The 11,748-nt window shown below is 31.5% G+C and overlaps 1 protein-coding gene across 2 annotated transcripts; it reads right to left on the bottom strand.

The window, feature by feature from the left end:
- Nucleotides 1–382: 382 nt before the first annotated feature.
- On the bottom strand, nucleotides 383–7,175 carry LOC106386076 (disease resistance protein RPS6-like). 2 transcript variants are annotated; one of them, XM_013825970.3, is made up of 4 exons: nucleotides 6,401–7,175; nucleotides 4,110–5,226; nucleotides 3,684–3,992; nucleotides 383–3,584 (listed from the first exon to the last, which is right to left on the bottom strand). In XM_013825970.3, exons 1-4 carry the CDS (start codon nucleotides 6,871–6,873, stop codon nucleotides 3,222–3,224), a joined length of 2,262 nt encoding a protein of 753 aa, XP_013681424.3. In that variant the 5' UTR covers nucleotides 6,874–7,175; the 3' UTR covers nucleotides 383–3,221. The 2 variants fall into 2 exon arrangements, with proteins under 2 accessions (XP_013681424.3, XP_048606261.1); XM_048750304.1 differs by lacking the exons at nucleotides 383–3,584; nucleotides 3,684–3,992 and having other exon boundaries at nucleotides 4,237–4,540; nucleotides 4,656–5,226.
- Between the last annotated feature and the right edge of the window lie 4,573 nt (nucleotides 7,176–11,748).

Here is an 11,748-nt window from a genome sequence, read left to right as displayed (position 1 = left end):
AGTGTCATAATGACATTTTTTCACACATATTAAAAAAATTGCTGAAATATACGTAGGTTGTTATTAATTACACCTCTCTAACCAATAGTAATTGAAATAAAAAAAATTATTTATAAAATCAATGCATCTTGCAATTAATTTTCAGCTGAAAGTAATTATAATTTGCATTGTAATTGTAAAGTGACACTTTTTATGTAACAAGAAAAAAATGTTAGAATGACACTTATTATGAAACAAAGGAAGTATATTTTAAGTTAATGTTCTACAATCAAAAGCCAGTAATGGCAACAGATTGAACAAAAAAGATTATGTAAATATAATTATTTTCCGATATTTTCACCCTACACAAGGTGCGTGTCACTACCTAGTTTAATATTATTCAAGAAAATTTTATAAAGCATGTTATATAAATGTATAGAAGAAATAGAGTTTTCCCGTCAAAACCACAAAATTAAGTTTTCTCGCAAAAAAAACTACATAAATCAAGTTCCCGCTAAAATAGCAAAAATCAAGTTTTCCCACAAAATCAGAAAATCAAATATTTCCGACAAAACCGGAAAACGAGTTTTTCTGCAAAAATCAAGTTTTCTCGCTGAAACCGTAAAACCGAATTTTCTCACCAAAACCACAAAATCGAGTTTTCCCGACAAAACTGTAAAAACGAGTTCTCACACCCTAATCGCAAAAACTGATTTTTACCGCCAAAACTGAAAATTTAAATTTTTCTGTCAAAACTCCAAAATCGAGTTTACTGGCCAAAATTGCAAAATCGAGTTTTCCAGCCAAAATTGAAAGTCGATTTTTTTCCGCAAAAAAGAAAAATTGAGTCTTCCCGCCAAACTGAAATCGAGTTTTCTGTCAAAATCGTAAAAATCAAGTTTTTCCGCCAAAACCGCAAAATCGAGTTTCCCACCAAAATCACCAAATTAAATTTTTTCACCAAAGCTAAAATATCTAGTATTTCCGCCAAAACGAAGCTCAATTTTTGATTTTGATAGAAAAACTGGATTTTGTTGTTTTGGCTGGTAAACTCATTTTTACTGGTTTGCTGGGAAACTCAATTTTTCAATTTTGACTGGAAAACTTTCTTTTGCGGTTTTGAGGGAAAAAAATAATTTGGGGATTTTGGTGGAAACACGATTTTGTGGTTTTGGCAGAAAAATAAATTTTGGTGGTTTTGTCGACAAATCTCATTTTTGGTATAAAAACTCATTTGAGGTTTTAGTAAAAATTCATTTACGGATTTTAATATAATCTGGATTTTTGGTTTTGCGGAAAGAACTCATTTTTGAGATTTTGGCAAAGAAACTTGATTTTACGGGGTGGTCAGAAAAAAAAAATTTGCATAATCGAACAAAATTAAAATTTCAATATATAGCTAAATATTGTATAACATTTGAATGCAAAATAAATGGGCTAACATTAAGCTCTATAACCCTCAAGGCTAATTATGGTCAACCCTTTTCAGCTCTGTGTCATGTGTCAGAAGCAAGGGTTAGGGCTAAGAAATTATGCAGGGTTATCCCTATAAGCGGGGTGTTAATCGGGCTGGCCCGGTCCCGCAAAGCCAATTGCTATTTAAACCTATCACGTGATACAAATCAAATCTTGATTTTCTAATGTGAAACAAAGTTATTGATATGTTTTGCCGGTATATATAACTCACTAATTCACACCTAATAGAGTAACATAAAACATCTATATTATTAAAATTGAAATATATTTTGGTACTGTTTGGAAACACAAATAACAGTATAAATGAGAATGTCTAGAAACATAGATAACAATAAAAAAAAAAAAGTATAGTGTCCTTTTAGTAATTTCATTAATATAACTACATTAATTATATTTTCACATTTCACTCGGTTTAACAATTTCATTAATTATATTACATTAACAATACATCACATCATTAATTATAATACCATAATAATAATAGTGCATAATTTTTATTTATTAGTTAATCAACATTAACTTTAATCCAATTATAAAATCAAAAATGTAAATACCTTGGTTTTGCCAATGGTTAAACATTTAGGTTAGTTTGTTTTACTAAATCTTTTTTTTTATTTTAGTTTCAATCGGTGGAACATTGCATAGCCAAAAACATAATTCAAAGGCATGTTTTTGTAAATAATTAATAACTTAAATCAAAATAACAAAAATGTATTACATTAATTGTCACTTAACTTTTTACTCCATATAATTATTTTATTAAATAAAAAACTTCTTTCATTTCACTTAATTTATCCAAACACATAGAAATAATCATTTTGATTAGTTTATAAAATCAGTTAGACACGAACATTGACTATCTATTTAGATACGGGTTGTTCTTTTCAGGTATCATTTTTTTTTTGAAATTAGGCCCCGCTAGAATATTATAAATTTATGTATGGGTTTCGAGTTGGGTTTTTCTGGATCTGGATGAGTTCGGGTCTGATATATAGGAATATAAAATATTTAAATAACAAATATATCTGAAATAGGTTCGGATATTTATACCAAAAATAACCATATTACTCTATTCGGTCCAGGTCTTTTGGATATAATTAGTTATATTACGATCCAACTAAAATATATAACACTAATTATGAAAAATAAATATCAATGTATAAAAATATAAAAAACTAATACTCGTGCAGGTGCGCGGATCAATCTCTAGTATCTTCTTAGAGTAGTATACAGGTCAATAATTCACATGTCATCGAGTAATTAAGTTACTTTATTATGAAATTCACATTATGTCTTTAAACCATTGAGATGGAAAGGAACACGGTTTCGAAAACCCATATATTTACCTACAATTTAAGAAAATATTTTAAATTAATAAAAATTTAACTATTTTACATAACTAAATAAATTAAAATATAAGTTGAAGACGATTGGAAAGGAACACGCTTTCGAAAACCCATATATTTTACTTACAATTTAAGAAAGTATTTTAAATTAATAAAAATTTAACTATTTTACATAACTAAATAAATTAAAATATAAGTTGCGGGCTTTCAAGCCGGTCCTATCCCAAACGAACTTAAGTCCAAAATATTCAAAACCCAAATTGACTAAGTCCGAAAAGTCTGGTTTTTTAAGTTTAAATAATAAAGTCCAAACCTAGAAATTTATAGGGTTGGGCGTGCTCGGACTGCGGGCTTCGGCCCTAATTGAATTTATACGCAACATGTGTTGCATATTTTCTCTCTTTTGGACATATTTGTAGGTTAAAGTTTAGAACAACTACATACCTTATGCACTACTTCCCTTAGTTTCTCACTCTTTAGGTTTGTATGTGTTAGATCTTGCTCTGCGATTTCGGGAAAAGTCTTAAACCTTGAGCATCCCTCGAGATCAAGGTGCACGAGAGAGTTGAGATAAATGCCGGCTGGAATAGTCTCCACTTTTACGCATAAATTCATCAGCAGAACTCTCAGTTTTTTTAGATCTCGAACCGAAGAAGAAAGCTCCAACAAACTTGAGCAAAGCCCAAGATAAAGTCTCTCAAGATTTGTGGCTTTTGAAAGATCCGGGATTACTTTGAGGTTTGAAGATCCCCACAAATTTATTTCCTTGAGACATGGAAGCAACTGTACCCAAGAAAAACAAATAAAAAAACACATAGTTAAGTACATATACACATCTAACTACTACTAATAACATATATAGACACTATCTATGAAACTTACCACAACTCCTTCCCACAGCTTTTCGAGCATGCTTATCCGCATTTTTAGCATAACGAGGTTTTCAGGACAAAACTTAGAAGGCATACATCTCATTGGATACCCGTACCAACACAATAATTTGAGACTAGAGGGTAAATAGCTGAAGTTTTCTGGTAAATGTGATTGACCCGCTCTTCCTAACATATAATGGCTTTGCGAGTCAAACTCTAAGAAACGGAGATTACACATCCTTCTGAACGCATTCTCGTATACATGAAGAGTTTTAATCGTATCCATATTCAGTGCTATACCCAAAACCTTTTTAGTACCCTGAAATTTTAAGATCAATAAAATGGAGCAAAACTAATTAGATTAGCAATAAAATGGCACGCATTTAATCTGTTTGCATCTGATATATGGATAGACAAAAAAAATAACAAAGCTTACAGTGTTATTTTCAAACACATGGCAAATATCCTTCGAATCAATAAGGAATTCTCGTTCTCCAGGCTCATCGGACTGTGAATGAACAATCTCTTCACCCATTTCTTGTAGCAAAGAGTGCATTACCACATTATCTTCTCTTACATGTACAAGAGACTTATCGACTAAATTCTTAAGCCCAATATGAACATCTAGGTCACTATCTGCTAGCATCATCTTTATGTGATCGACTTCCTTACCATTGAAAAGACATGCAATGTGGCGAAATATTGCTTCATCTTTCTTGTTGTTTAATCCGTTGTAGCTGACTCTTAATGTTCTTCCAATTTTTCCATCCAAACCATTCCGAAGCCTCGGCAGCATATCCGGCCAATCTTCTACGTCCCTACCCCGTAAACTAGAACCCAAAACGTTAAGACCCAATGGAAGGCTACCTGCACGCAATACAACTTCAGAAGCAAGCTTCGCAAAACCATCAGGTGGAGAACTTTTTCTAAAAGCATATCGACAAAACATCTCCACTGCGAGTTTATAAGATGGGAGAGAGACCTCGTAAATGTGATCAATCCCATGCGCCCTTAATAAATGCTTATCTTTTGTAACCACAATTATTCGACTCCCACTTCCAAACCATTGAATTCTTCCTGCTAAGGCTTCTAGCACATCTTGATCATCCAAATCATCAATAAAGATAAGAGCTTTTCGGTGCCTTAGCATCTTTCCCACTGCACCTATATGATCTATCTTTATATCTCTCTTATCTAAAACTTCAGCCAAAAAAGCTCGTTGCAAGTGCAGCTTCATGTTATAGTCACATAGATTAGCTCCTCTATGAACCTCCATGCTCTTGGATATGAAAACCTTGTCTATGAAAACACTATTTTGGAACCGGCGAGAGAGCCGACTAAATAGAGCTCTTGCAATGGTAGTTTTGCCAATTCCGGAGGGACCCCATATCCCGACCATTTTTACCTCCTTGGAATCCAAGTGCAGCAATGAACTCATCTCTCTGATGTGATCTTCAATTCCAACAAAATCCTCAAACTCATCTGATGGAGATAAATTCAATTTATCCAAAACATCATCCGCTATTTCTTCGACCATCTTTGCTTCGTTAGCCCTAATAAAGAAAAAAAAACATTTTTTTTCAAAAATTCTATTAAAATACGTCAACTAAAATTTGTTAAGTTTTTTTTTTTGATAATCCAGGCAATTCGGACATCCCAGAGGGAACCCGACTAACGCCTAAGTATACCTTTGCAGAAGGCATTCTGGAGGTGCCTTTTTCAGCCCATTTTAATCGACAGTGACCAGCAGGATTCGAATCCGGGTCCGGGCCAAAGCTCCCTCAAAACCACTAGGTCATCCTCGCTTGGTTATTTGTTAATCTTTTTGCCACACATACTTTTTTCCTACCTAGTTTAATATTAATCTAATTATTTTATTCATTTAAAATTGTAAACTCTCAGTTGAATACAGTCCCCTAAGTTTTTTAATTATGTTCATTTTAATAATTAACATTTTAATTAAAATATCAATAACCTTAAAAATATTTTTTTTAAAACAAAATATTCAAAGTTCAGATAAAAATCTTAAAATTTATAGTTTTTAGTTTAAAAGTTTTCATTATAAAAGTAAGTAAATGTGGATAATCAAAAAAATACTAATCTTATTTTTTTAGTTTTATTAGAAAATTTAATTTGTTTTCTGAATAAATCTTATATAATTTTTCCATTCTTAATTATTCTTAAAAGCAAATTTAAAATTTTTATCCATAAGTCACTTTTATTCTTATAACTTAAAATTTTAAATTTTAAGACTTGTTTTTGAATTTCGGAAATCTTAAAATTTTATTGAAACCTATTAATATTTAATTAAAATGAATATAGTCTAAGCATAAAAATGAACAAATTTTTAAAATTAATATATTTAAATAGTATAATAATTAGATTGAGTATAAACAAGGTAGCAAAAAAATGTTTGGATATTAAAATATTTAGTAAATTTAGTTGGGATATTTTTATGGATGTTTTTTCTTCTGATTTTACAATCATGTTTGTTTGTCCTTTTCTGTAGAGCAGGATGTAATTCGGGTCTTACATTCCGACTAATCTCTTCAAGATCAGAACAAGAGCCGGTTATTTAATCTTTTCTTAAAGAGAATCGAACCCAGAAAATCAAGCTTCCACATAACCACTAGACCAACAAACCGTTGGTACACAATCATGTTTGTTAAATGTGGTTCATAAATTCGTACCAGGTGGTTGTTTCAAAAAAAAAAAAAAAATTCGTACCAGGTGACACTATGATATCCAAAGATGTTAGCTACACCAGTCAAAGCTTCCCTCCATCGAATGATCTTGTCCTCTGTTTTATTTTGGCATGTCTTGTTAAAGATCTTCCCAAAGTCTCCGGTCTGTTTCCTCACGTGGGAAGGATCCAAACCGTAGAAAACTGGTATGACCACTTGACCACACTCTTCCTTGCACTTCACGATCTCAAGCAACTCATTTAAACACCAGCTTGAAGAGGCGTAGTTTGTGGAGAAAATGACCACTGCAATCCTTGAATCCTTGATCGCCTTTGTAAGCTCGGGATCAAGCGATCGGCTTTTCTTGATCTCGTTATCTTTGAAAGCAATGATAAGTTTCCGATCTAGCTCCTTCAGAAAGTGGCTCATGAATGTCTTGCGGACATCTCCTCCGCTGAAGCTTGGAAAAACGTCATATGACCAATTATGAGAAGAGAATGAAGAAGAATAAGCCATATAGAATTGCTCGTATAAGCCGATTCCAGAAAACAAAAATAAGTTAGAGAAGAAGTGAAACCAATGAATTAGCAGCTTAAGAATTACATTATTGTTTATCTAACTCTCCTAATGCAACTTTTGACTGTTCAAACCTTACGAAGGAAGTTCCGCTCCTTTTGACTGTTTCGTGACTTTCACACAACTCACGACCTTTTTTCGAGTTTCTTTTCCTTACCTTAAAATTTAAAGTTTCTTTCACATCACAAAGTCAAAAGTTTGTAACTTTGGTTGCTTTATGGTAATGAATGATGACATCACTGAGTGCGGTGTTCAATTGAAAGAAAAACACAGGTACCAATCACACTTATCTTGCATTTTTCAAATAGAGCAATAGACTATAACAAGTGGCCCGCACTTTTTTATGCACATAGGTATATTATATTACCCACGGATTGTTTGAAATCCGCACTAAACAACAAAAGTATTGTTTTTTTGGAATTTTTGAAAGATTGGCTCAAAACTCATAGTCAGACCTAAAACTAACCCATGCTTTTTTTGGATTTTTTTTTTCTCCTATTCACCCCACAAGTTCATAATATTCAAGAAAATGCTATCAAATTTTTTTTATTTTTTTTTCCGAAAATGACATTTTTACTCTCTCACCCTCATCATCTTCAAGTAATTACAAGATTGTCATTGTCATCAATACCCCAACCACCATAAACAACCAATTTGAAGCTCTTAATGCACCTAAAATCCATTTACACTCTCTCTTTCTTACTTGTTATGAACTAAAAACAACATCTTTTTCACTTTGCCTCCATATTCATCCAAAAAACTCAAGCTTTTGATTCAAATTTTTTTATGGTTTATAGAGTCATTCGAGCATACTATTCTTGGTGGGTTACTTTCGTTTGAGATTCTGGGTAGTTGGAGAAGACTTTGTGTGCTAAGGAAGTCATCTCACTAGTTTAAGGTATGAAATTGGAATATTTTCCAGATCTGTTCGTGTAGAAGACTTACATGTAAGTAGTCTGGCTGTAGAAGACTTACGGGTAAGTCTTCTGGTCAAACGGATGACTTACTTTTAAGTCGTCATCTTTGATAAGTCGTCTAGGATAAATGGGTTAGTTTTGCATTAGACCGAATTGTGTCAGATATTTGACTTTTCCTGGACGACTTACCAGTAAGTCGTCTCCGGGAAAACAAAATTTCAATATTTTATTAAATCTGGACGACTTATCTGTAAGTCGTCCTAGGTTACTTTTGCAATTGGAAAATAAAACTTAAATATTTAACTTTTCCCAGACGACTTACGCGGAGGTCGTCAAGTAAGACGACTTATTTGAAAGTCGTCCAAGATAAGTAAAGTAGTCCAGATTTATTTCCTAGATTATAGTCAAACCTTGCTTATCTCGGGCGACTTTCTTGTACGTCGTCTGCCTGGACGACTTTCAAGTAAGTCGTCTGGGTAAAGTTAAATATATAAGTTTCTTTTTTGAATTGCAAACTAACCTGAGAAGACTTACAAATAAGTCGTCTAGCTTTAATAAAATATTGAAATTTTTGTTTTCCCTGAGACGACTTACTGGTAAGTCGTCCAGGAAAAGTCAAATATCTGACACAATTCGGTCAAATGCAAGACTTCCAGTTTTATGTTCATCTTTCCAGACGACTTAATTATAAGTCTTCCAAGACTTCCAGTTTTATGTTTATCTTTTCCTCAATCAATCACTCGACAGTAAGAGATATAACTTACCGGCGGCGGAGTTCAACGAGACGCCTCTGAGAGAATGCGCGCTAGGGTTTTCTCTCGGATCTTAAATAGAGGAAGTGGCTGTGAGAACGGTGGTGAGAACGACGGTGATAATGACGGAGAGATAACCGGCGGTGAGAACGATGAGAACGATGGATTAGAGAGAATCGACGGAAATCGCCTTCGAAATCGCCTTTGAGAGAAACGGCTTTAGGGTTTTCTGATTTTCGATAAAGAGTGGAAAAAAAATACCTTATATATGGCCGATAAATAATCCGGTTAGGTTTAAAAGTACATTGTAAAATTAAAGGTTTGGTCCGGTTTGGACGACTTACTAGTAAGTCGTCTGTTGAATACTGTACATCAGACGACTTACTAGTAAGTCGTCCCAAACCCTAAATTTAACCCCTAAACTAAATTGACTAAATTAACTAACTAACCAAGTTATAAACCAGTAGTTATACTTAAATAGTGTTTACTATACACAGAAATAAAAACACTTAGGTAAATTTTAAAGTTTTCAAAAAAACATTTATGCATTCCAAAATCTAACCCTAAGACACATACAATACTACAACATATGTTGGCAAAACCTAAACCAAAGAATATCATGACTCACTACTTTCACTCATCTATGTTGAAAACAATTAACTTTTGTTATATCTTAATTTATATCTCTTAAAACATATGTTAATTATATGATTTCAATTTTTCACTTATCAAAATATTTTTTACAAAAATTTTAAATTATTTCTAAGTAAAACTAGTCCAGACGACTTACGGGGGTTAGAAACGTAAAAAAATTTCGGTTTTTTTGTTTGTTCACAAGGGGTTGGTTGTAATTTCAATAGCCTTTTATGTTACTTTTGTATTTGATTCAAGTTTGGGTTAACCTTTGTGTTTGAAATCAAGTTGTGAGTCATATTTGGCAATTTTCCCATATATATATATATATATATATATATATATATATGTCAATATCATTTAAATTTAACTATATACCATATAAAATAGGTAAATATGATTGTTCGATTTATTAATCATAAAAAATATTGTACATAAAAAGAGTGATTATTTTGATTTATGTGTTTGTGCCAATTTAATTATATATATAACAGTTACCTGCTTCTCAATTATTCAATATATATATTATTTATTATTTTATAACTAGAGCCGGCCCGGGCGTAGCCCGGGATTTTTGTTTAAATTTTAATTTTGATTATATATTTTGACAGTTTAACTCCTTGAATATGCATACTAAAAAGTTTGAGCTCTTTAGTCATTTAGACTTAAACGCTTCACGCGGGATTTGGTATTTTGGCCAATATATATTTTAAGTTTGTTTCTAAATTTATCAGGTTGTTTCATGTTTGGTTAGAAGCAGTATTTCACACAATTCTTTTGTGAGTGGTGTAATTTCTAATTTGCAAGACGGAGATTAACGTATGCATATGGTATTGTTTATTTTTGATGTAGGATAGTTGTGTGAGTTTATTGTCTTCATACAAACTTCACAACCGTTAATACCTAAGTTTTGATTTATTTTATTTGACAACACTTAAGTTGTAATCCGGTGTTGATTTGTTAAAGAACTTCAAATAGTTTGGTTTTATTCTAATACCATGAGCTAAAATATCTTTTGCTCAATTTACGAAAACAAACTTCGGGTTTTATCTTCTTACTTTAGCTTTATTTATTTTTAAAGCACTACACTTTACCAATCATGTTGTAGCTTTATTTTTGTTAGTCAAAGCCTACAACAAATTTTTATTAACTTTTACCAATTATGCTTTAGCTTTATTTTAAGAGCTATAATAAGAAAAATTAAAGCAAATTTTTTTTCTTATGTATTTTAAGCAAAAAACCTACATCTTTGTTTTATAGGCTGTAGAAACTGTAAAATGAAAAAAAAACTATTTATAATATCAAATAAATTAGATAATCATAATAAAAACATCTAAAATATTTTAATTTAATTCTGGGTGTTTTCAAAATTATTGAAATGTTTTAAATAACATAAATTATTATTTACATATCACATTTTAAATAAAAGTAAACTTTGATAATTTATAAAAATCATTAATAAAAACTATTTTATATATACATCACATATTTTATTTTAAAATATCTACAACAACCTTACAGCTACAAAAAATTTAATTACAGCAAATGTTTCTGCAAAAAAATCTAAACAACTTTACACCTACAACTAACTTACCTACAACTAACCTTTTACAGCTAAATTTTTACAGCCACAGTCGAACCAATCATAACCTTCGTCATCTGTAGTAGTAACATGTGTTATACCGGTTTTGAAAATTGTACCGATAAAATGTAATTGTTTCTCTTGTACTTCTATACAGATTGCTTGATGTGTTTCTAACAATTGGCCTATATTTTTTTGTTTTGTTTTGTCTATATCCACATTTATCTATGGTTTTTGACCAACACACAGTCTTTCCTCTATATAACATTATTATATCGTAAACGCAGATTTGAACCAAAAGAAAAAATCATATACACATCCTTGTCATAGGAACCTTGTTTTTTTAATGAAAATACATTTGTAAAATCATCTTTAATACAATAGAATGTACCTAAATGATTCTTCACAAAAACAAAGAAATAAGCACCCACATTTAAATATTACATTGCTATTTTTATTAATCCAATGTATATATGTATATTGGAGAAAAGAAAAGTTATCACACGTCGTATAAAAAAATGTTAATAACTGACATTTCTGTTCTATACTGAAAGTAGATGTCAGTAATCAATTTCACAACGGAAACAATTCTGAAAGCGTCGGTGAAGTAAAAACAATGTTCAGTCTCTTTGAATTGATCAGTAATTACTTTTTACGAATCAAGACTCCAAAATCATATTCCTGAAACAAAAGCCAGAAAGTGAAACTTCGCTCCACTTCTATCTCCTCTTACTTACTAATGTTACATGAATGCTACACAAATGACTTTTTATTATCAATTCTTTTTTATATATGAAAATATAAAATATGATTCTACATATCTATACATCTGTATACTACACGACCTCCACATAACGCTTAGTTTCATCATTTGAGTGACCATTATCAAAGCCGTTACCAGAGTTAAGATCTTTTACTTGAGGCCGGTGTG

This window comes from Brassica napus, chromosome C3 (genome assembly GCF_020379485.1).
Source record: "Brassica napus cultivar Da-Ae chromosome C3, Da-Ae, whole genome shotgun sequence".
NCBI classification, from domain to species: Eukaryota; Viridiplantae; Streptophyta; class Magnoliopsida; order Brassicales; family Brassicaceae; genus Brassica; species Brassica napus.
The sequence above is the reverse complement of the archived record's forward strand: the minus strand, read 5'-3'. Positions and strand labels throughout refer to the sequence as shown.